General features: G+C 41.6%; 1 protein-coding gene across 1 annotated transcript in view; it reads right to left on the bottom strand.

The window, feature by feature from the left end:
* Positions 1–2,737: 2,737 nt before the first annotated feature.
* Positions 2,738–26,410, bottom strand: part of timm50 (translocase of inner mitochondrial membrane 50 homolog (S. cerevisiae)) — a 73,649-nt gene continuing 49,976 nt past the window's right edge. The window contains exons 7-11 of the mRNA XM_062552369.1: positions 22,512–22,616; positions 20,118–20,216; positions 12,398–12,554; positions 11,504–11,610; positions 2,738–3,358 (exon numbers count right to left, since the gene is read on the bottom strand). Of these exons, the coding sequence (XP_062408353.1) occupies positions 3,260–3,358; positions 11,504–11,610; positions 12,398–12,554; positions 20,118–20,216; positions 22,512–22,616 (567 nt within the window). The 3' untranslated portion in view covers positions 2,738–3,259. The remainder of the gene's footprint in view (positions 3,359–11,503; positions 11,611–12,397; positions 12,555–20,117; positions 20,217–22,511; positions 22,617–26,410) is intronic.

Genomic DNA, 26,410 nt, shown 5'->3' with positions numbered 1-26,410 from the left:
TTAATTAGTAATTCTTAACATCCTGTTTCCCTGGGCTATCAATATGACGTGACAGAGGCCATTTCTCTTCAACATGGGAAAGACAAAGGAACACACTGTTCAAGTAAGGCAGATGTGTGTCGACCTTCACAAGTAAGGCAATGGCTATAAGAAAATAGCCACTCGCACACCTGCCCATATCTATGGTCAGAGGAATCGTTAAGAAGTTTAAAACAACTGGAACAGTGGTAAACAAGCCTGGAAGAGGACGCAAGTTTATTTTGCCACCACGCACAGTGAGGAGGATGGTAAGAGAAATAAAAAAATCTCCAAAACTCACTATTACAGAATTGCATCAAATGGTTGCATCCTGGGGTCACAATGTCTCCAAAACAACAATCAGGCGCTATCTACATGCCAACAAGTTGTTTGGGAGGCATGCAGTGAAAAAAACCTTTCTCACTCAAAATCATCAGCACAAATGTCTGGAGCGATACTGGGCCTTCAACTGGGACCGTGTGCTTTGGTCAGATGAGACAAAGTTAGAGCTTTTTGGCAACAAACATTCTAAGTGGGTCTGGCGTAACAAAAAGATGAGTATGCAGAACAGCACCTCTTGCCCACTGTGAAGTATGGGGGAGGATCGGTGATGCTGTGGGCCTGTTTCTCTTCCAAAGGGCCTGGGAACCTTGTTAGGGTGCATGGCATCATGAATGCTTTGAAATACCAGGACATTTTAAATCAAAATCTGGTGGCCTCTGCCCGAAAGCTGAAGATGGGTCGTCACTGGGTCTTTCAGCAAGATAATGACCCTAAACATATGGCCAAGTCTACACAGAAATGGTTCACCAGACACCGTATCAAGCTCCTACCATGGCCATCTCAGTTCCCAGACCTCAACCCCATTGAAAACCTGTGGGGTGAGTTGAAGAGGAGAGTGCAGAGGAGAGAACCCAGGTCGTTGGATGAGATTTTGTGCAAAGAGGAATGGTCGAAGATCCCTCTTTCTGTTTTCTCTAATCTTGTGAAACATTATACGACAAGATTAGGTGCTGTTTTATTAGCAAAAGGGGGTTGTACAAAGCATTAACATCAGGGGTGCCAATAATTGTGGCACACATGATTTGATGTAAAATAATTATTTCTTAATGTGGGATTTTTTTCCTTCTAAATAAATGCACTTGTATTAAAGGTTGGATTTTACGCTTTTTTTCATTGTGGTCCTATATTATTTGGAAAAAAAATGAATTTATTAGAAGCTAAAGAACACATCTTAACCAGGGGTGCCAATAATTATGGAGGGCACTGTATATTTGGATGCATAGCGTCGCGCACGAGGAACAGGGCTTTCCAACGGTGCCACACACGATATGCTTCGGATCACGGTCGCGGTAGGACATGACACTTAAGAATGGGAACTTTTGGTGAAATTAGGAAAAATATATAGGCGCGAGTAGACAAAATGTCAGAAAATAAACACCTAAATGTGCCAATCGGACTTTGTTGTTGTAGTAGGGTGAAAGAATACATGCTAAGGCAGGGGTACTCAATTAGAAACTCAAAAGGTCCACTCACCAAATTTGTAATCTTTCCAGGGTCCGGGACAGTGCATTTCCAAACTTAGAAAAAAAAAGTAGGCTAAATAAAAAGGCAGTAAACAAAGGGTTTGTGGATAATTCTGCTCGAAGTGAACATGCTTTGTTTCATAATGACGTTTCAAGTTTCCACTTTTGATAAGTGCAACTGTTTCATTACCTCCGCCAAGGGGGTTATATTTTCATCAGGGTTTGTTACCACCGTCAATTAAGGAGGTTATGTTTTCATCGGGGTTTGACTGTTTGTCTGTTTGTTTGTTAACAAGATAACTTGTTTCTTAAGGAAGAAACAATTACATTTTGAGAGTGATCAGGATCACCATTTGGAATCCAGGAGGCGCTTGGCGAAGGTCTGCGCTCTCGGAGTGCTAGTTAGAGATTAAACACATTGATTTCGTTCGTGCTCCCCGCAGGCATCAATGCGTATTTGCCCGTCCTGACGCACTCTGTCTGAACTCACGATTTTCGAAATCCAACTTCAGCTTTTTGTCAATTTTGGAGCATACCATGATATTTGCTTGGCTTGCTAAAGAAACAAATACCGCTTGTAAATCGTTGTTGTAGGCTTAGGCTAGCTTTCTGATGTCCCGTGGGTGAGCCCAATGGAACAGACTCGCAGACCAGGCGCTAGCGGCTACACAATGAGTTGTCATAGTGATGTAGGCCATAGACATATATACATATATATCTATGGTGTAGGCTGTTCAACCACTGATAGGACATTAGGATTGGGCACGAGCTAGTAGATGAGTGATCGGAAACACAGGTAGAAATCTCAACCCAATGAAATCTCGCTTGGATCACTATGAAAAAAAAATAAATGAATAAAATCTCGATTTTTGGCTCAGTCCGGATGTCACTACGTTTGGGTCCGGATCCGGACCGGAGTCCGCCTATTGAGTACTCCTGTGCTAAGGTAACAAACTAGCACAAAATCTCAAAATTGGGCGATGCATGGAAAAACAATATTTTCACCTGCCGTGTCTCGCCTTAAAGGTTTTTAAGCAGCTTGACCCAAGGGTTCCAGTGATCCATTGTTTGTGAAAAATGGATGAACAGGTCAAAGTTAATAAACATTCATGTATGTCTTTATGATCAGTCCACAGGCCAAACTCAATCAGCAAAACATACAGGTGATTCAAATGAATGAAAAGAAGACAAAATGATGGTTGCCAGAGCTTATTTATTGGAGAATAACTGGATAGGCAATAGAAACGGCACTATACACCACAAGCACTTCAGGCAACAGAGACGGACACTGACACTGGGTCTGAAGAAGCTCTGAACTTCAACATAAACATCCCAGTAGAAGTCAGCTACCCTTTTATTACAGTCTGAGTTGAGTGTTGCCTTAAAATGTGTGTACCCTCGTTTATTGCCAGTCTTTGCAGACATGTTGTGTAACCTTTATGGAAATATGAGCCGACAGTCGTCAGAGAAAAGAGCCCACCCACGTAATGCCAGTGAGGGCAGGAGGACCAGTGCTGTCAGTCACCAACATCCATAACAAGTCTCTTCACTAATGTTAAATGAAGGAGGTATCCTGCCCCCAAAAAGGTGACAATTCAGTGGTGGTGACAAGATGGGGTTTGCTTGTGTCCGCTTGTATCTCCAACCCCATTAAGAGACTGTTTCTTTGGGGTCCTCTTCCACTGGTGGGTTATGTATTTTCTGTATTTTCTGCTTCATTGCGGCTTTGATCTAAACCAGCGTCCAGCAATAGAGCCTAGAGAGAAGCCTTGCTTCTTCTGTTGAGCCAACTCTGATTGTCGCTGTTCTTCTTCCTGCTTTTATAAACAAATGAGGAAGAATTAATGTACACATGCATGAACAAAGGTAAGCATGTAGATTCAGGGTATTGGTATTAAAGGTGACATAGAATGGATTTTTGTCTTGGTTTTGATGACGCGGTGGGGCATGAGGTTGTGCATAACCAAAGAGCTATCATGAACATGATGGGCATGGTTGTGCTCTCCTTTATATGAAGATCTTTATCTTACAAATAGCCACTAAAAAATGGGCGAATTAGAACAAAGCCTACTTGTGATGTCAAATATCGCAAAGCCATTGAAGTTCAATTGGGGTTGCCAAAGAGGGCGCCATTTAGTCAAAAGGACCATTTCAATACCCAGCCTAGATAGATAGATAGATAGATAGATACTTTATTGATCCCAAAGGGGAAATTCAAGAAAATAGAAGAAAAAAAGAAAAAGAAAAAGCCTAAATAGGGTTTTAAAAAAAGGTTTTAATTGGGCTTGTAAAATTGCAATTGAATTTATTATTTATGAAAGTTGAATATATACTATTTTAACATCAGAGAAGACGATACAATACTAGATTCATACATTCTATGTCCTCTTTAAGAATGCTTTTAAAGACCTGTTCTGGTTGGGCTGCTAAAGAGTCTGGATCATCAAATGATTATATACAGTGCCCTCTAAAAGTATTGGAACACATGCTAAAGATGACAATATAAAATCTTCTTTTGGAAATTGATCTTAGTGCCTTAAAGAGACCCTATGCAACTTTTTCATAGTCATAAAATCGCTTAGAAATTGTTGTTTGGCCGCTCTGACGTGGTAGCATTCTATGTTCGTTTGCTGGTTGTTTGATCGCTGAACCGCGTAATAGCTCATTACCATTAAGTTGAGCCACTTTCAACTTTCTCAAGTCGCTCAAGACACCCAAAATGCTGCAACGCCGTTGGATTTACCGCTGCTGGCAGCTGAGAGAAGCCGGCTTCCATTGAAAATGAATGACTTCCGGAATCTTTGGAAGCTCAAGTCGGCGGCGGTGTGAATGCACAGTTATTCATAGTTATTAAATAAGATGTTGCATAGAATTATGACCTAAATATGCATGGCTCAGTATGGGGCTTGTAAGGTGGTAGTACCACAAGAACATTTATTCATCCCTAATAATCCACGATATTCCGTAGCCAACAATGGGGGTCGCCATAACACCAGAAACGGTTATCTATTTCCGGCGAAGCTGCGTTGTATCTATTTTAACGTGACGGTTGACAGTACTTAACTTATCATAACGCATATAAAAGTAAAGTTTTCTATTTTATATTGGTTATATGATGTAGTATATCCATGCTGAGGGCAGAATTGTCAACATTTTGAAATAAATTTAAGTTGAAGCATATTCTAGATAGTTAACGAGAACGCACATGTAAACAGAATGAATGGAAGTTGAAAACAGTATCTTTTGACCGCAGTGATAAAAAAAAAAAAATCCTTTCACTCGATTAAATTCCAGGACCCTACGTTCACGACTTATCCTAAATATGCATGTTTTATCACCCAGTATTTTTACATGATCAAAAGCACACCGGTACAAGCTAGTTTAGAGCTATTTTGCTCTTCTTATGTGACAACACTGCAGTCTCACGTTCGGCCATGTTTTTTTTTCAGACTGCTCTTCTCTTTTCTCACAGCAGATGTCGCAAGAACTCACTCGTATAAGTTTCCTGTCAGTTAGGCATGAGAATAATATTTTACCATAAACATATCGTTTATATATGTGCAATATGCATTATATATGTGATTTATTTTAATAAGTATTTTTCATTTATATGGCATAGTCTATGGAGGCAATTTACAGTGGTAAAATGCAAGTTTGTTTTGAAAACGTTGCGACGTTGTTCTATTAGGCAAAATATTTTCAGCTGAAATTCGTTGTAGCCTATTTAAATTAGTTTCGGCCAAATAATTCATCTGCGTACAACTAACAAAGGACATTGGCTAGCTATTGTTATGAATTATTTCCAGATGAAACTCGTCGAATTTAAATTAGTTTCGACCAAATCTTCTTCAAACTTTTCTTATGCATTTATTTGGGCTTACTTAGTATGCCTACGTACATTCATAGTTGTATATCTTCTAAGTTGTATATCTTCTATAGTTGTAGGCTATCTTTTACAGCTCAGACTAATGTATAAGCATTTTCTTACATATTTGCTGGACTGAGTTACGTCTCGACAGAGACTTATTTCCTACGCATTTAGAAGTGTAGTGTGAAGTGGCGCAACGCTTGCTCTCTCGTGTAACACTCAGACGACCCGGGTTCAATTCTCAGCGTGTGTGTTATTTTGCAGCTTACATTGACTGAATTCAGTGACCGTTTTTCAACGTCGAGGAACAACTATTTTTTGTTAATGGTTTTTAATAACAAACTATCTGAAATAAACAGATTAATCACAATACTGTTTACAAGTGTTGCGCAGGTGGGCTTTTTAAAAAACCTGCCCAAACCTGATTCTTCAGGAGATCCAACCCGCCCCGCCCGACCCGCAAAAATATGTTCGAATCTTGACCCAAATCCGACCCGACCCGAGAAAAAGAAAAAATGCACCTAACGTCTTTCGTGGCCTAACTCAGGGATTCCCAAACTGTGGTGCGCGCACCCCCGGTGGTATGCGAGCTGCTTCTAGGGGGTAGGCTATGTAGATGAAAAGGGCAATGGCGGACAAGTGTTCAAAAAAATCAACCAATTTCGAATCAGGTCATAATGATATGGAAACGTGAAATTAAGCATGATGCCTGGAATAGCGATGCATCAATAGAATGCGTTAATTTTGAATGTGTCGGATGGTGGGTTGTCCATAGGCTAAAAGTTTTGGAATACATCCCTGACAGACGTTGTTGTAGGCCTTTTATAAGATATTGTATGTGGATGTTGTTAGCCTATGCAGGCTACTTTTTAGCTGACCAATGCACGAACCTAACCGGGAACCGGTTACAAATATTGTCAACGCTTTGAACATTTCGTTGCGGGGGGGGCGGGGGCGGTGGCAATACAATGCGTTACGTTTGCATTGTATGTGTCGGATGGTGGGGGTGCGCGAGTAAAGTCAGAATGTAGGCAGGGGGTACGAGGGGGAAAAAAGTTTGGGAACCGCTGGCCTAACTAATTCTCCCACGTGAAGACAGCAGTGGTTAAAATGATCTGTCATTTCGACAATCTGCACTCTTCCACACCATTCATAATTGGAATCTGCAGCCTAGACATAGCCAGTGTTAAATCTCATCTTCATGGACATAACGATTTTCCATTAATTTTCCATTTCCCCTTGCAACTTCAGAGGCTACTTTTGCGTGAAACACTGCCAAGCATAAACAAATTTTGCATGAGCACAGCTGTTTATTCGTGTATGACAGAAGCAAGGTGTTCTCGCATTGTGCACAACCTTCCATATCCCAGATCATTAGGCTAAAATAGCGCGATTGACTTTTTTCAGTCAGTCACACATGGTGCAATTGGATGCTGTTTATTTATATACCTTCGAAGAAAGGGACGCGCCAGATTCAGACAGTTGTGCATGTGAGAGCGCTTTAGAGTGCAAGAGAGCTCTGCATGTGTGAAAGTGGTCATGTTAGCCTAATGTTAGCCTTTAAGGTCATAGCATGTTGCATGCAATTTAGAAAGTCTAATGCAAAATGTTAGCCTAATTCGTTGCACCTAATATGTCATAAGTTCCCAAGTGAGAAATGTGCATTTTTACTTTTTTGACCCGATCCACCCGCAATATTTAGAAAAAACTACTAGGTCTACCCAAATCCGCACGACCCGTGGGGAAACACGCGGATATCCGCGGGTAATGGGCTGAACCGCGCATCACATTGTAAACATAGCCTATTTGAAAACTTCGCACATGGAGGCATTCAATAGAAGAGCCATTAGCAGTTGTCTTGTGCGATCATTCCCCCTCCCCCATACACTCGTCTAACCAGTTCACTTAAGGCTCTTGCATGGTCCTGCGTCTGCGTCACGCGCACGCGGCACTGGACGTTTGATGAGCGTCATTTTAGACGCGTATACGAGGCATACTCCAATGTCTGTTGTCCTGAATGCACGCCAGCTGATCAAGGTTAGCGCCTGCGCACTACGAATTAACTGTGATACTCTGCGATGTGCGACCACTGAACGAAGTAAGAGCCAGGGAAGGAGTGTTCCACACTTATACAAAAAATGCGGCTGTTAGATGAGGAGAAGCACCACGAGTACTTTTGCATGTCTGTTGAAAAGTTTGATGAGTTGGTTCGTCGCATCTCTCCATTTATCATCCACCAGAATACCCACAGCACACCACACATAGGCTAGCATTCAAATAGAAACGAATGCGTTAGCTTATGGCTAATGTCTATGAGAAATCCCATAGAGATGCTAACGGTTAGCATAATCGATAAAAGTATACATTTAGAGCGAACTTCAGTCCATTTACACAACTTGGATTACATAGGAGGTGTTTATTTACAACTGAGTATTAAAATACTCAAAGGCTAATGTTTTGTCTCCATATAAAAACGCTACCATGTAGGAAAAAACACCTGTAAGTGTTCTTCTGTCTCTGTTTGCTGCGTTGTTTCTGTGCGAGCTCCACCTACTGGAGCGGCGTCTTTACAGCAGTTCCGTTTCACACATGCGCGGTCTTAAATTTTGGTCGACTCAAAAACGCGACGCATGCCGTAAAAATTACGCAATTCTCGTCACGCGCTCACCAGTGCCGCGTGTGCGTGACGCAGACGCGGGACCATACTAGCCGCTTTAGGCTACAGACATCACTGGAGCATTGAGGAGAAACTTGCCCCCCACCCCCCACCCCCTCTCTCTGCCCCCTGCATCTTTTAGTAGGCTAGGCCTATTAGTTGTTTGATTTGTGAGGCAGAGCAGGCTGGCTGTTTCGGCAACTCGTGGAAGAATGCGCAATCATGTTTCATCGCATATGCGCGTTTCAGAATGTTCGAATTCGCCTGCGTGTGTGTAGTTGTGTAAATAGAAAAGAATAGAATAGAATATATACTTTTTTGATGCCTTGCTCAAAAGAACTTCACCTATGAACAGGTCGGGGATCGAACCGGCAGCATTCTGGCCCTAACCAGTAGGCCACAGTTCTGTCCCATCTGGGCATGAACATTTGTAAGTGAATGCTAATCCACGATTTAACATAGACGTTAGCTCAAAATGTAGAAAAAATATAGCTCTTTTCAGCAGACATCGCAAACATAGCCTACAACATTCGCAAAACGGAGAACATCTTTCACTCATAATTTTTCATATCTTCTCGCGCCTATGCCTGCTCAGCACAGCCTATAATTGCTCTCTCTATCTCCCTCCCTCCGAGGTAGCCTAGACCCTAGATGCTTTTCCCTAAATGAATGAAAATTATTTTAGAAAGTAGCCGCGGTAGCCTGTAAAATTCGGCATAAAATCCTGGCTACTATGTAATTGAAACCAGACTAGGTTTCGTCTTTGTTCAGGTCCGATCATTTTCGGCTGCGCGAACATAGGCTACCTATTAAATGAATAGAGGTGAATTTGGGGAGTGAATTAGAACTAGCCACCCATTCATTTTAGAGCTTAGATTATCTGCCCAAACCCGAACTGCAGGCCGGTGTTACGGATCTCGAGATCCAACACCACCTCGGTTCCGTCGGGTCAGGCTCCTAATCACAGAACGCATGCCTCCGTTTTAAAATAGCCTCTAAATAACATTTCTAAGTAGCATACAAAATGTACAAAACGGAATATAAAAAATTAAATACTATGAAAAAGTTGAAACCACAGACACAGACTATCAACACGGTCTGACACGAATGATGCATAGCTTAGTGCAAACTGAATTTATGACCAAGCGATTTGATTCGTGCACAAAGCCCATCTAGCGATCATTATGTGTAAGTAACAGCGTCTCAGTCTAAGGACTCAGCCTCGCTTTAAGTAGTCCACACCAGCACGGCGCTTCTAGTAGGACATAAAGCGGTCAGATGACCGGGGCGCGGCGCTTCTAGGTATAAGTGGGTCAGAACAGCACGGTGCTTCTAGTGTTAAGGCCCAGATACACCGCCCAGACTCGAGCCAACTCCCAACTCCCGATTCCCGACGTTGGCGTCTCAGCCAACGACAAACTGCGAAACACACCACTGCGACGTCAACCGACCCCGCCACCGCTTAAACTTTGTGCGCCTGCGCATATACTCGCTGGGATGGCACCGATAGCACCAGGGGCGCTAGGGTGGCTAGTCTCGTGCGCAGCACATAAACAAAGCACACACATTTCACACGTGTCCAATGTCCGCTTGCCAAGAAAGTATCTTGTTGTAGCACTAGTAGGCTAGTAGTAGCAAAACTAGCAAGTGCTAGACTAGCAAACAAAGCAAGCCATTTCGTTTTGCAACCAACACGGACAACTAGCCTAGTAGTAAACAAAACAAACCAAACCAGCCTGTGCTACACTAGCAAACAAAGCAAGCAATTTCGTTTTGCAACCAACACGGACAACTAGCCTAGTAGTAAACAAAACAAACCAAACCAGCCTGTGTTACTCTAGCAAGCAAGGCAAGCCAAGGGGTAGCCATTTCGAGGTGCAGCAACCAACAACACCTCCCGCACAACCAATCAGAGTACCCCAACCGCCAACACCCCGACGCCGACGCTAGCCCCGACTGAGCAAGCTCAAACTCTCCCAACGAGGTCCCGACGGGAAAAAGTCTCCCGACCACCTCTGATGAACTGTTACACACCGAACCGATTTCTTCCCAACCCCATCCAACTCCTCCAGACGTCCAACTGTCGGGTTGGTGTCTCTCGTGCTTTAAACCCCTTGGATTAAGAATAGGATTTGACTGAAGTTCATATGGGGGTCAATGCAGGTGACCCAATACTTTTGGTAAGAGCTGCAGAGCTTCCCCGACAGCTTTAGCGTGTATATTTATACATATATAGGCTATATATAAATATATAAATTGCAAGTGTGGTTCTTCTTGTTCCTTACGCGTCTCAGCCTTCCAAATGTAAACAAGGAGCGATCGCCTCCTGAACAAACTGCAAGGTTGCAATAGCGGATAGGGACACTGGGGGCGGGAGGAAATATTACTGTTTTCGATAATGTAAAGAGTTACTGATGATTTTATATTGTCAACTTTAGCATGTGTTCCAATACTTTTGGAGGGCACTGTATTTCTTAATGGGTAGAAGTTTGACACAAGACCACATAACGTCCATTTAATAACCAGGTGGTTTAACCAGGCCATGTTTTTGCACTGTTGCCACCTGCCACTTTCATACAGCAATTATCATGTAAGTTAAGCTCCACTGAGGAAGTGTAGCTTAGTACCCAACTCAAACAGTAAGCACAAGACTAATGCTGCAATATACTTTTTTCTGTGCAAAGTAAAACTAAAGATCGACCAACAATGTTCTTCAGCTGTTGAACTGGAATTTTGGCACAGAATGTTGATACATATCAGATTATTTTTTCCAGGTACTGGAAAGGTACAGCTCCTGTAATCAGTAAATCAGTCTAGTGAAAAACTGTGAGCATATCTATTCTACGAATGCAAATCTTGTGCTGTGCACAATGTGCAATGGGATACCTGTTCACACTGTTGTCACTGTTTTTTTTCAGAGTTTTCCCCCTTGCCCTCTGGACGTAGATTCAGAATGCCTCTGACTAAAACCAAACGTACCATTACATCATTTGTGCCAAGGAGCATACAGTTACTGAACAGATCAAGCTCAGGCACATAGACATTTTAAATGTGCACCATTATGTATTTAATTTTATGCATTTTAGATACTGGACTGATGCATTGGACTGCATATCACTGTCATTCCTGTGTTGATCCTGTTGTTGTTGATGATGTTAATGTTCTGTATTCTCTACGTCCTTAATGTTGTTAGATGTTTGTTGTGTCTTTTTTAGTATTTATTTATTGTTATTTATTGTTGTCTGTGCTGAAATGTTCATTGTGGCTCCATTGAGTGCAAGACAAATTCCCCTCGGGGCAATAAAGGTTTCATTTATTCATTCAACTAGACAGCAAACATGTACACATTTCAGTGAACATATTAATGTAGATACCGCCTGGGAATCCATTACATGTCCTTGATCTGATTCAATATATTTTATAGGAATAGTTTACCTGTGCCAGCTGTGCTTGTCTTCGTTTGAAGGCTTCAATAGGGTCATCCTCATGGGCATAATTCTCCAGCACTGTGCGTACATCCTCAACCCCACTGATTGCTATGGCTATCATAGACAGAATCCCATTGTTAGGTTTTGTGCACTGTATGAATGGACTGAATAATTGACTAACTATTTTCACAATTTCACATTCACATTTTCACAAAATGCTTATTGTGATTTGCTTAATAGTGGTAAAATCCATTAAATGCAGACATCAGGCACAGCAAGTAAACTTTGAGCAAACAGTTACCTATATCTGCTAAACAGTCATCCTATATCACACGATTAAAAAAAAGAATGCTTTAATACTTAGTCCTTCAAGGGACACTTCACCGATTAGCATTAAGCTTTGTATCTTTTAAAAAAACAGTCATGTTTTTGAATGGTCATGCATCATTCCCTCAGTTTGCCTTGAGATGGGAGAAATACGGATTTCAATGTTGGACTTCCTGCTTTCAATGATGTAAAAATCATCATTTTACATCATTGAAAGCAGGAAGTCCTATTCATGGGTTTCATTGAAATCCGTATTTCTCTCATCTCAAGGAACAACGTAAAGGTGTTTCATAGTCCTCTATGTTGAAATAGAAAGAGGTCAGAGGACCACTGAGAGATGGTCCACAGAGATTTTGCAATGAACACAGTAGCTGTCTTCAGAGTTGGAATATATGCAATTTGTATTAGGAATTTCTTCCATTTATAATAAATAAGTGATTTTGTAAAGTCTTCAATTTCAAAAACATTTTCAATAATCAGGGAGCAACATCATTCATACCACAAATGTAACATATCATACAGCTATCTCAACAGAAAGCATAGTCTAGTAGATACATTCTACAAACAAACATACTTTTCAGAAACGCAGCCAAGTCATAGAGAGTGCGGTCTTCAGAGTTTCCATCCCACTTGCGAAGCGCCATACCGTTGAAAGGCTGCAGGCTGAAGGCCTCCCTTTTGCAGTCTACCACGATAACTTTAGAGGTGTCCCTGTTCAGACAAGATACATCCTGCAAAAGACAAATCCTTTTCATAAAAGTAATACTGTAATTCATGTAAGGGATAACAGTGAGATACCCGACACACAGAATGAATGGACTAGGTGGAGGCCATTAACTCCTCCGCCTTGTCTGTTAATTCAGTGTACTGGGACACCTCAAATGCTGTTATCCCCCTTATCTCCCGATTACAACTCATGCATGTAAGCATTTTTTACAGCAGACAAAGGATTAAAGATATTCCGAAACAGTTTTAAATCCAGACTAAGTCTAATATGACAGCAAACATTTTTAATGTGGCAATAGAGCTGGTTAATTATGCCCCAAAAACATATTCACATAAAATACACACTTACATACTGATACTGATCATACTGATCAACTAACATATGCATGTAAACAGTGCTGATATGCATTTTTATAACCATCGTTAACACTAGAAGCGCCGCGCCCCTCTGACCCACTTATACCTAGAAGCGCCGCGCCCCGGTCATTTGACCGCTTTGACGACCTACTAGAAGCGCCGTGCTGTTGTGAACTACTTAAAGCGCGGCGAGGCGGTCAAAAGACCGCTGAGTCCTTAGACTGGGAGGCTGTTACTTACACATAATGACAGCTAGATGGCGCTTCGTGCACGAATCAAATCGTTTGAATACATTTGTCAGACTGTGTTGTCTGTGGTTGTTTCATTATGACATAGGCCTACAGCACGTTTGAGTTATCTGTTTATTTATTTGTGTTGATTTGTGTCGTTTGAGGAAAAAACTCTGGAGGAGTTCTTGAACAAACCTTGAGCAAACTTGACTTTCAACTTTTTCATAGTATTTCATTTTTTATATTTCGTTTTTACATTTTGTATGCTAGCCTACTTAGAAATCTTGGCTATTTTAAAACGGAGGCATACGCGTTCTGTGATTAGGAGCCTGACCCGACGGGAGGGGAAGGATGAAAAATGTCGACCCAACACCGGTGTTGTTGGATCTCGAGATCCGTAACCCGCAGTTCGGGTTTGGGCAGATAATCTAAGCTCTAAAATGAATGGGTGGCTAGTTCTAATTCACTCCCCAAATACACTTCTATTCATTTAATAGGTAGCTATGTTCGCGCCACCGAAAATGACCGGACCGAACAAAGAGCCTAACCTAGTCTGGTTTCAATTACACAGTAGCCAGGATTTCATGCCGCATTTTACAGGCTACCGCGGCTACTTTCTAAGACAATGTTCATTCATTTAGGGAGAAGCATCTAGGGGGTAGCTACCTCGGAGGGAGGGAGATAGAGAGAGCAGAAATGCTGAGCAGGCATAGGCGCGAGAAGTAGCCTAGGCTAATTAAAAATGATGAGTGAAAAAGATATTCTCCGTTTTGCGAATGTGTAGGCTATGTTTCGATGTCTGCTGAAAAACAGCTATAGGCCTAGTGTTATGTGAATTCGTGATTATGTATTGAGACACACATTAATGTTACGAAGGGACAAAGCCGTAGCCCACTGGTTAGATCTTCAGCCCTTACATCAAAGAGTTGCTGGTTCGATCCCCGACCTGGGTAGGCTATGGCAGAAGTACTTTTGAGCAAGGCATCAATAAAGTATATTCTATTCTTTTCTATTCACACAACTAGGCCTACACGCACGCTGGCGAATTCGAACATTCTAAAACGCGCGATGAAACATGATTGCGCATTCTTCCACGAGTTGCATGTAGACAACAAACAGCCAGCCTACAGCCATGCAGTGGGGGTGGGGAGGCATTTGTCGATGCCACAGTGATGTCTGTAGCCTAGACCATGTCCACACGTAGCAAAACGACCCCCACCCCCATCAGTGAACTGGTTAGACGTGTATGGGGGAGGGGGAATGATCGGTTTCAAATAGGCTATGTTTGCAATGGACAGTGTGTTATGTAGCCTATAGACCCCGAAGCCATTTGCTTTGAGAATACCGGCTGGCTGAAGTTTTCATGGCTGATGATGGCTTTAGTTGCCACTTCATGTCTACAGAACATGCAACTGAGTCCTGTGTAGCCTATCGTAGGAACGAGCACAATACTGATAGTGTATCCAGTGGGAATCGTTTATAGGCTCGCGTTTATTTTTCGCGTGTGTCTCTGATATAATTATTTTTAGATGCAAAAAGTCTAACTGGCTTAGCCAAAGTTTGTCAGATGGCGGCTCAATTTGGCTTAGAAAATTATTGGCTGGCGAGATTATTTTTCGTTAATGGTAAACACATTTCAGAGAGCTTGTTATTAAAAAACATTAACAAAAACTAATTGCTCGTCGACGTTCAAAAACGGTCAATGAATTCAGTCAATGAACTATAATATTACGTCCCTGCCAGGATGTGAACACGGGTCTCCAGCGTCGCAGTCAGGGAAGTTAACGCTGCGCCACTTGACGTTCTCACAACACTGTAACGTAACTCAATCAGTCCAGCAAACAAGTAATGTCTCAGTCATGCTCTCAGCAAAATCTGGAATATAAAAGAGGGCCGTGCTGGTGTTGCTCTTTACATCCACCAACGACAATGAGAGTGGTTGTGTGGCGATGACGTATTTTGACAGTTCAGTCACTTGTGCGAAGTCGTAGGCTACTCAGAAATGAAAGCCTACCTGTAAAGTTTGATTTCGTACTTGTAATTTTTGAATTCGTATTTTTTTCCCATCCGTATTCTGATGGATAAAATACACACAATATATTTTATGCACGACTGGACTCATTTGAGAACTCACAAATATTTATTTTATGCACGACTACAGACAAATACGAACGTGCATCAAATCTATGACACGAATATATTGACAGCTATCTCACTCCATACAAATAGAAGATAAGATATACAACTATGAATGTACGTAGGCATACGCGCCCTACGTACATAAATAGGCTACGACGGACGAATTTCAGCTGAAAATATGTTTTACACATGTAGGCCTGCCTAATAGAACGTCGCAACGTTTTCAAAACAAACTCGCATTTTACCACTGTAAATCGCCTCCATAGACTATGCCATGTAAATGAAAAATAGTTATTAAAATAAATCACATATAATACATATTGCACATATATAAACTATATGTTTTATGGTAAAATATTATTCTCATGCCCGACTGTCAGGAAACCCTTCCGACATCTGCTGTGAGAAAAGAGAATAGCAGCCTGGACAAACATGGCCGAACGCGAGACAACATAGTGTTGTCACATAATGAGCGCAAAATAGCTCTAAACTAGCTTGTACCGGTGTGCTTTCGATCATGTAAAAATTCTGGGTGACAAAACACGCGTATTTAGGAAAAGTCGTGAACGTAGGGTCCTGGAATTTTTTTTTTTTTTGTAATCGCTGCGCAAATGACCGCAGCCCGGCAGTTCTAGGTATATCTAGGTCAAACCCACACGGCGCTTCTAGGAATACGCGTCAGCGGTCAAATGACCGGCGCTTGGCGCTTCTAGTGTTAACACAGGGCTTGTTTATGTTTCTGGTCTGTTCTGTTTTCTTCAATGATTTTGGTCAATGATAACAAGACCCTATTTCAAATGTCACAGAAGTTGGAGGAATGGGCACATATTCGGACTAATTCTGACTCCAGAATTCTTAAACAACCTACATCACTTAACAGTTTATAAACCAAATGCAAGGGCATGGCACACCAAGACGTACATGTATGGTAGATGAAGGAACACTTTAATACTGCAATACACAGTGGCTTCAATGTTACAGATGTCAAGTAAACCAAGGCCGTAGCCATGATGTCAACATTGGGGGGGACCAAATTATTCATTCTTAATAATAATTTTCCATACTTTTTCCAAATTTTCAAATATTTCAGAATAGTTTTTCTCCTCACACACCTCCAGGTCAGCATGCTCATGCTCTCTATCAGGGAACCCCATAGCCTAGACCATAGACTACATAGGCTATATAAACATGGTAGTTGTTCAACCAGGTGAATAAAATAGAACAGAATGGGTTTCCCAGTGTTATTTGTAGTGGTGACTGATACAACTCACACTCAATACAATAATAGTTAGCCTAATTACAGAATCATAGAAGTTCTGTAGGCTATCTATCTATCTATATCTATCTTGCATCAGTCAGGAGCCATAGCCAATGAAAAAGACATGATAAGAATTTTGGTGTCACAATTGTTTTGAAATTGATAATACGTCAAGAAGTTTGATATTTCTTGATTTGATTTGGGAGTGAAAAGTCTTTGTTCCTCAAAGTCAAGAGCGCATCCTTGATAGAATGCTTTCTTTCGAGTCGGGTGCTAGAGAGACAAGGCTACACACCTTCCCAGTACCCTCCCCAGCCGTCAAGATCACATGCAATGGAACAGCCTAGCGAGTGTGGAAGTGCACGCCGGTTCCGGCTGCGTGCTTCATTTGAACCGTGGAAATTGTGCTGCTTTTACAGGAGCTCCGACAACTGTGCAGCTGCACTTTCCTCTAAATAAACATTTTTGAGTAGCCTACAGTAATTCCACATTCGACTTGGTCTTCACATATCACAATCCGTAGTTTATAATTGTGACCTTCCACGGCGAAATCAGTCACATTGTCCAAATTTTCAAAATCATAATTATTACGTTTTCAGGAAGGGGCATAATCAACCTTCAAAACGATACCTATATCTAACTAGAAAATGTAATTCCATGGAAGGAATTACCATTGCATGTAAATGCAAAAAGGTTGCTAGCTGTGTAAAACATATTAGGCCTATAGTTAAAAAGACAACTAGGCTAAACTGAAGAATAGATAAATAACAATTACCCAATTACAATTCCAACTTGGAAAGTCACATTTAAAAAGGGATTTATGAAAATGCATCAAAATTGTGGATATAGGCTATTTTGGAAAATGACTCTTCATTTATTAGAATTTAAAAGACTGAAATGAAGTTCCCAACTTCAAACGAGTTGCAAGAGCTGACTTTAGTAGCCTACAGTGAAACGACTGGTAGGATAGCTTACATAGCCTTTACTAATGCAGGTTAAAAGTAGGCTATAAACACCATTGGAATACGGAATACAATCTCAAACAACGCCAATCAACGATGATGCAGCAACAGGTAGGATATCTAGCAAATGTAACGTTAGCTTACAGTAGGATATTTTATGTAGGCTACACATATTACAGGATGAGCTAGTATGTTCTTCGAAACCGTTTCCAGGTGTGTGAGTGTGATTGTCCTAATAGGAATGTACAATAAGCGACTGTGAGAAGGCTTGAACCTAAATGATGCAGTAGGCCTCTCTATCAGGTTGGACTTCACTTAAAACGCTGCTCTGTCGAGATGGCTAAAAGCCCTTGTGTAAGCCCTGTTCGCCTTGCAGCTTAGTTAGCCTGGAGCAAGTTTGGTTGTCGTTAGCTATACAGTGTTTACGTTGACGTTAGGTTAGATTGTCTTTAGCTGTTGATAACGTTACCGAGAGCAAACCGGTTAGGCTACTGTAACGATATAAACAAATCAAGTAAGGAGTAGCCTAACAGGAGACAAGATGATAACGTCCTGGTTTACAGCAGCTGCAGCGGTTACTGCTTAATGAGTAGACGTAACGTAACATTCACGTAGCCTGGTTCAGCGCAGCGGCGGTGGCATGGCTTTGGATAAGAGATCCTTGATTACTGACAGCTGCGCACTGACGTAACAATTAATCTTTGCCGCCAAAGGGTCTCAATGTAAACTCTATGGGAATTTTAATTTCTTTTATCGTAAATATCTCAAAAAGTATAAAGTTCACACATTTGAAAAATACATAGAACAAATCTCCGTTACAAGACCTGTGTAGGAGTATTTGAATGACGTGAAACGGTTCAGTGGTTTTAGAGCCTTTGATCGTTGATTTTGCAGGGGTGTGATTGGCAAAGGACAAAAAAAAGGAAAATATATCCACGGTGTAGAAACCGTGCGTTAATTCCTCCCAGCTTTACCCGAGCCTGCATTTGACATAGGCCTGGTAGACTTCCATGAAACACAAATGGTATAGCCTACTGATTCTGTTGTCTAAATGATGTAGCCTATTTAACCACAATTCGGTGTAGGCTACATGGCGGAACATTTTCATCGCAAATGTGCGCTGTACAGCATAGCCACTCTGCGTCTTTTTATGGCTACGTTCACATTAAATCATTCCACTAATGTTATCAGGAGAATAGGCTACCGTAACGTTTTGTTTTGAGTTGTCACTCATTGAATATAACAGATATAGGCTACCAAACTCCAAGACAAGTCATGGCAGAGTAAGTTAAGCACCCAGCCAATTAAACATGACCAAGGAAAAAGTGAAAGGACAACTCACAATGCCATGCCACGGTAGGCTACCTAAATCATAGAAGTTAACATTGCTGGACACTCATCTTTTCTATTACACCGGAAATATTTGTCTTTGCCGTTGTTAGTACTTCTTAAAGTGACAGGCACTCAATTAGACCTACAAACCACCCCTGTAATATCATTAAAGACAAGTGTAATCAATATGAAGTATTCAAATTACTTTGAATTTTAAGCTATAAGTAATTCTGCAGATCCTATAATGCTATGAATTGTTAACAAAATGTATACAAATTCTGAATTAAAAATATGAAATAGAAACCAGACAAGCCAATTTCTGTGTGTATGGAGGGTTTGAGCAGAGACTAGGATTGCCACTGCTGTGAATGATCTGTATCCTGCTTAAGGCAATAAGGTTTTCAATGAAATTTCATGGCGGTAATGCACCAAATTGGTATGCCAGCCGCCAAATACTAAAGAAGAAGAAGAAGAAGAATGAAATTTCATAGTGCTCCTAAATTGTTTTCTGTGCTTCTAAATTTTTTCATTTAGGAGCACCTATCGCTCCTAGTGAAAAAGCTAAGCGGACAGCCCTGGCCCTGCAATGAGAGGTACCACACCATGAAACACTACAAGAAGTGTCACCTGGATGAATAGGGATTCATTATCTCAACAGCAAAAGGCCTGCTACATAAAGTCGCATCATCATCATTCCCATCATCTTGCTATTAGTAGCCTATGATTTACACTGTTGATTTACTATTTCCATAACCATTCAGTATGGTACAATGTTTGTTCTTTTTGTGTTTTCATGTCCTTCTGATGTGTATGTCTGTCAGCAAAAAAATCATGAAAATTCTAAAATCCGTATGGCCGCCACCATGTGGCTGCCGGACTACATCTTGACCCTGGTGAAAGGCTGAGTCTAAGGACACAGGAGATACAATCAGCAGCATTGTGATCAAGCCAGGGGTGTCCATTGGATTATCTAGATTATCTAGATCTCGTAGTGGATTTAGCCTCACACTATAACGTGAGATAGATAGTGAGATACTTTATTCATCCCAAGGGAAATTTTAGAGAAGTTAAAAGTTTTATTTGGAATATTCCAGGCGATCCCTAAATTGGACTAAAAGGCGAGAGAAAGAAAGACTACCAAGTGTGAAACTTCAAGTAAAGTAACACAAAACTGCTAACGGGAGGTATAGTTTCATACTGCATATGGATTTTATTCTATGGTTCACACCAGTAACGTTTTTCAATGATAAAATAACAAATGAAAGCAGTCTTGAAAGAAGGAAGACTTACCTTGACATGATGTCCCTCCATGTAGCGTGTGGCATCTCTGAAAAGGCGGTACATGACAAAGCCCTGGGGGTCTATGCTGTCAATGAGGGGATATGCTGTCTGGCAAGAGAGATTGAACATATGGAACCTGACAGTCTGACATAGGACCATGTTAGGAACAAACAGCATACAGTCAGGTGACGGGTGTTACCTAATTATTATAATCAATAATCACTACTTCCAAACCTCATACTGAGAAACACTCAAAATCGTACACACAGGCTTTTGCATGCTAGCCCATCTCCTAAACCACTATGCTAGCACCAATTGGTTAGTCACACTAGGAGGTACATTTACCGATGTATCCTTTGTAAAGCCAACCAACTTCCCAACAATGTGATTAATTACCAAAGTTAAACGTGATAATCCTGCAAACGTAGTGTTGTCGGCCAATGTAGTAAACCAATTTCCCATCAACATAACAATTATTACAAAAAAATATTAAGAGTAGCCTATGAAGTCTTAAATGTAGTGCTGTCAAAAATATTGCGTTATTAACGCGTTAACGCAAAACAATTTTAAGGGCGTTATTTTTTTTTATTGCAAGATTAACGCTCTTCCTGACCTGTGAGAAGTTTTTCCATAAACTGCTGTGGCCACGTTAGAAAAACTACAGGGCCCGGCTGTAAACCAGAAGCAAAACAGTAAGCGCCGCCCCATTGCCATTGTTTAGATGTCCAGCTGAAGAGTTCAAATGGGCTGCTAACAAACTAATAAATGGAACGTTTAGTTTTAAAACATTGCCAGGGTCAGTTGATAAGAGCAAAGTTATCTGTACTGTCGATGTGAACTTAGTTACCATCGTAGCACGAGTTATTCTTAGCTGCATTGAGAATTTGCACGAAACTTAGAAGACTGAGGTAGAGCAGGCGTTGGGGCAGACGCAGTTGCGCTAACGGGAGATTAGCCTACTGGACTCAGTAATGAGAACTATCTCGAGGTAACGTTAATGTGAGTGAGTGTGTCTGTGTGCGACATCTCCCTGGCTCTTCTCTCCCCTTCCTATTGCTGCGTTATCTGTCTTGTGCCTGCGTGCGTGCGTGCGTGCGCGTGTTTGAATTAGGCTTGAATTAGGCTACAACAATTCAGAGCTTTTTTCACTATCCCAGGGTAACGTTAATGTGAGTGTATGTGTTTGTCTGTGTGCGACATCCCTCTGGCGCTTCTCTCCCCTTCCTGCTGTAACTTTAGGCTAACGTTATCTGTCTTGTGCCTGTGTGTGTGTGTGTGTGTGCGCGTGCGCATGCGCGTTCATGCACATTCGGTGTTTGTGTGAGTGTGCATTCGTGCAGATTCGGTGTGTGTGTGTGTGTGTGTGTGTGTGAGTGTGTCTGTGTGCGACATCTCCCTGGCTCTTCTCTCCCCTTCCTATTGCTGCGTTATCTGTCTTGTGCCTGTGTGCGTGCGTGCGTGCGCGTGTTTGAATTAGGCTTGAATTAGGCTACAACAATTCAGAGCTTTTTTCACTATCTCAGGGTAACGTTAATGGCCGGGTTTCCCAAAATTGTTAAGAAGCTCTTAAGTGCTAAGAACTTCTTAGGAGCGTTGTAAGAATGTTCTAAGAACGCTCCTAAGAAGTTCTTAGGACTTAAGAGCTTCTTAACGATTTTGGGAAACCCGGCCATTGTGAGTGTATGTGTTTGTCTGTGTGCGACATCCCTCTGGCGCTTCTCTCCCCTTCCTGCTGTAACTTTAGGCTAACGTTATCTGTCTTGTGCCTGTGTGTGTGTGTGTGTGCGCGTGCGCGTTCATGCACATTCGGTGTTTGTGTGAGTGTGCATTCGTGCAGATTCGGTGTGTGTGTGTGTGTGTGTGTGTGTGTGTGAGAGAAGAACTATGTTTGAATTAGGCTTGAATTAGGCTGCAACAATTACGAGCTTTTTTAAATGTTATTGCAGTATTCTAGGAGGAGAGATGTTTGTTTCTTGCTCAGTGGTGCTGCTACAGACATGAATGGCTGTAACACTATACTGTGGTTTGCAATAAAAAAGAAAAATAAAATAATAATAAAAAAACATTTGCACAAAGCAAGCCTATCCACTTTACTTTGATATGAGTGTTAAAATGATAAATCAAGGGACATTTTGAACCTAAAAATGTGTGATTAGTGTGCGATTAATCGCGAGTTAACTATGACATTCATGCGATTAATCGCAATTATTTTTTTTAATCGATTGACAGCACTACTTAAATGCTTTCATATTTGGGCAGCAAAGCTTTGCTGTGTCTCTACCTTTACATATTCAAGGTTGAGTCAAAAAAGCAGGGAAATGTGTCTTCCAACCAAGTCTCAAAACAAGCATCAATCACATGGATTTTTTATTAATTTTCAAAATTGGGAAAAGGTAGGCTCACCATGCCAGTCTCTGCTGTGAATATAACAATCTCGTAGAGTGGAGCCAGTTGTTGGAAGAGGTAGTCTATGCCGGGTCTCTTTTTGAAACGCCAGCCTGTGGCGAGCTGTGGAGAGAGACACACAGAGACACAGAGATAAGCCCAGAGGGCATCACCTGAAGGCACCACTACCATCCAAATATCCACATACAGTCGTTGTACATCAAATTATTTGAGATCAATCAAACTACAAAAAATAAACTAAAACAGTACCATGGTCATCAAGAGCAGAAGCTCAACAACATGCAACCTTGTCTGCTCACATTACCAAGAACAACTCAAAGTTGCATATGTGTAGTATAGTCATAGCCATCAGACGCTTTTGTCGAAAAAGGAATAATAGCATAACAACCATACACATACCCACCATGACAATGTCCTTAAAAGCTTGTTGAAGATCCCAAAACTAACCAAAAGTATTAGGTAAATCATTCTACTAATTATTTGTAGTATTCTGATTACCAACAGTATTATTCAGTTATTCGCATTCCCAACGCGCTGTTTCGAGGGTGCATTATCAAGACCTGTGTGAAGTTGGCACCCCATATGTTGAAAATATGAATAAAAGTGTTTTGATTGGTTTGTCTATAATTTCTGCACGATCGTGCCGGCAAAATAAACATTTGTGCACAAACCATTTTAAGGATATCGAACTTTGGGGCAGCCGTGGTGTACTGGTTAGGGCTTCGGGCTTGTAACCGGAGGGTTGCCGGTTCGATCCCCGACCAGTCCACCACGGCTGAAGTGCCCTTGAGCAAGGCACCTAACCCCTCACTGCTCCCCGAGCGCCGCTGGTTGGGTAGGCAGCTCACTGCTCTGGGTTAGTGTGTGATTCACCTCACTGTGTGTGTGCTGTGTGTGTTCACTAATTCGGTTGAATTGGGTTAAATGCAGAGAAACGAATTTCCCTCACGGGATCAAAAAAGTATATTCTATTCTATTATTTTTTAAACTTGTTTCGTGAACTGGGATTAATCAGCACCCGATCAACATCTAAATAACTGTAAAATAGTTTGTGCTTCGTTTGTGCAGACAAAATACACATCTGAGCACAATTGTTTCTTACGTTATTAACCCTTTAGGCGCCAGAGGTTTTTTCCAAAAACTTTCGATTTTGACGTCTCAATTTCAAAAGGCTTTAACTTAAAAGTGATAAGAGATAGAGACTTTCTGTAACTAATTTGCATATTATGACGTCATAATGACGTTATAGTGGCGGCCATCCGGATTTTTGAATTGTCTTGATTTGTTTAGTTTTTTTTTTTTTTTTCTTCCTGACAGACATACACATCACAAGGACATGCACACACACAAAAAACACACATTGTACCATACTAAATGGTCAGGGAAATAGCAAATCAACAGTGTAAATCATTAGGCTATAATAGCAAGATGATGGATATGATGACGGTGCTGAGAATTTATGTAGCAGGCCTTTTGCTGTTGAGATAATGAATCCCTATTCATCCAGGTGACACTTCTTGTAGTATTTCATGGTGTGGTACCTCTCATTGCAGGGCACAACACAAAGGCCCACCCCACACTGCCTACACCTGTATTTTGTCTGACTGTGGCCTTTAGATCTGCCACTTTTGTGTTTTTGGTTAGCTGACATACTCATCACAAGGACATGTATACACTAAAATAACAAACATTGTACCATACTAAATGGACAGGGAAATAGTAAATCAAGTGTAAATAATTACTAATAAATGGCAAGATGATGGGAATGATGATGACGGGAATGCAAATCGTAAAAGCATTCATTTTGCTGTAGAGATAATGAATCCCTATTCATCCAGGTGACAATTATTGTAGTGTTTCATGGTGTGGTACCTCTCATTGCAGAGCATGATACAAAAACCCACCCCACACTGCCTGCACCTGTAGCCTATTTTGTCTGACAGCAGCCTATTGGTCTGCCACGCGCGTCTCCCGAGTGGAGTGAATCAGCATGGCTCTGTCCATTCTCATTCTCGTTGCGACTCCCCATGCTGCTTCTACGTTGCCCCACAGCTCTCCCATGGACACTTCGACCTCCATAACATACCTATTAGTGTTAGGCAAAGGCTCCATCACGTTACCGTCCTCGCAATTATGGAGAGGCACACAGAAGACGAAGGAGCAAAATTGCTAGCACGATAAAAAGGCACTGTCCCGACGCTATTTTCATTCTCTACACAACTAACACGTCTTATGAGGGTCTGCTAAATTCCAGATGAACACCCCGACCCCTTGATACACTGTTCCTAACACTGACATTGGGCAAAGGATCCACGTTTGTGCTTGGTGTGACTAAACTCTCACATTGTCCAGCTGCATTACTGCTAGGCAGAGACGCATGAAGCATGGTATTGATATTCATATATTCCCCTTCAGAATCACAGTCAGCAAACAGAAGACCCAATACTTCATTCCTGGTAAACTTTTTTGATGCGTTTAGACGATTATCTAATGCTAGGCTCCATCACGTTACAGTCCTCGCAATTATGGAGAGGCACACGAGGGAGCAAAATGGCTAGCGCGACAAAAAGGCAGTGCCCCGATGCTACTTTCATTCTCTACACAACTAACACGTCTTATGAAGGTCTGCTAACTTGATGAACAGCTTGACCTTGTGAAACACTGTTCCTAACACTGACATGGGGCAAAGGATCCATGTTTAGTGTGACTAAACTCTCACGTTATCCAGCTGCATTACTGCTAGGCAGAGACGCATGAAGCATGGTATTGATATTCATGATATTCCCCTTCAGAATCACTGTCAGCGAACAGAAGACCCAATACTTCATTCCTGGTAGTTCATTCAAGTTTTTTGATGTGTTTAGACGATTATCTAAAGCTAATAGTCGTTTACGTTCACAATACCGCTCCAGTACAATGGCTCACACGCAAACTAGCTCTGCTGATATTTCGCACTTATTTAAAGGGATAGTTCGGATTTTAAGACACGAAGTTGTATGGGTTCCCTGTCAGCAACGTAGTGCATCAGCACTGACTTACCCCCGACAGCGTCCTGTGAGCCGAGATCCAGCCGGTTTTTGATCGTTTTTGATGCCGGACTATTTTCTTCAGCAAGTTTCTGGGGTCACGAAAGTAAAGTGTTTTTCTTCTCAAAACCATATGCGTTCAACAGAGTGATATATTTGCACCACAAAAACGTTGTCCAGCTGTCAGTAGCGCGCAGTGATAGGAATCGCGAAAAATAAGTAAGTGATAACGAGGTTTGAATTTTTCCTGGACAACGTTTTTGTGGTGCAAATATATCACTCTGTTGAACGCATATGGTTTTGAGAAGAAAAACACTTTACTTTCGTGACCCCAGAAACTTGCCGGACTACTTTCTTCAGCATCAAAAACGATCTAAAACCGGCTGGATCTCGGCTCACAGGACGCTGTCGGGGGTAAGTCAGTGCTGATGCACTACGTTGCTGACGGGGAACCCATACAACTTCGTGTCTTAAAATCCGAACTATCCCTTTAAAGCGCCCTTGCTCGAATATTTTGTATAGAAGCATGATGTAATTCTGAGTCGAGGACGTAGTATGACATGTCTGCCAACTAGTGGCAGGGAGTTTGAACGAAGTTTGACACCCTATTTGACTAAATCGGCCGTTTTATTCAGTACCGCATCTTGTCAACTATATCCGCCCGTTGCGCTAAGAGGGTTAAATGTTATTTCCTGGCGAGTGACGTCACCCAGCACCCCATTAACACCAAAATTACTTGAAAATGGTTGGAGTCGTTTGTGCTTTGTTTGCGCGTTATTGAGCAGGGAAAATAAACGTTTGTGCATAAGCCATTTTAATGATAGTAAACTTTAACTTGTTTAGTGACCTGTGGTCACTTGCCAGCACTGT

Source organism: Sardina pilchardus, chromosome 13, assembly GCF_963854185.1.
Source record: "Sardina pilchardus chromosome 13, fSarPil1.1, whole genome shotgun sequence".
Classification (NCBI taxonomy): Eukaryota; Metazoa; Chordata; class Actinopteri; order Clupeiformes; family Clupeidae; genus Sardina; species Sardina pilchardus.
This window is presented reverse-complemented; position numbering and strand designations above follow the sequence as displayed.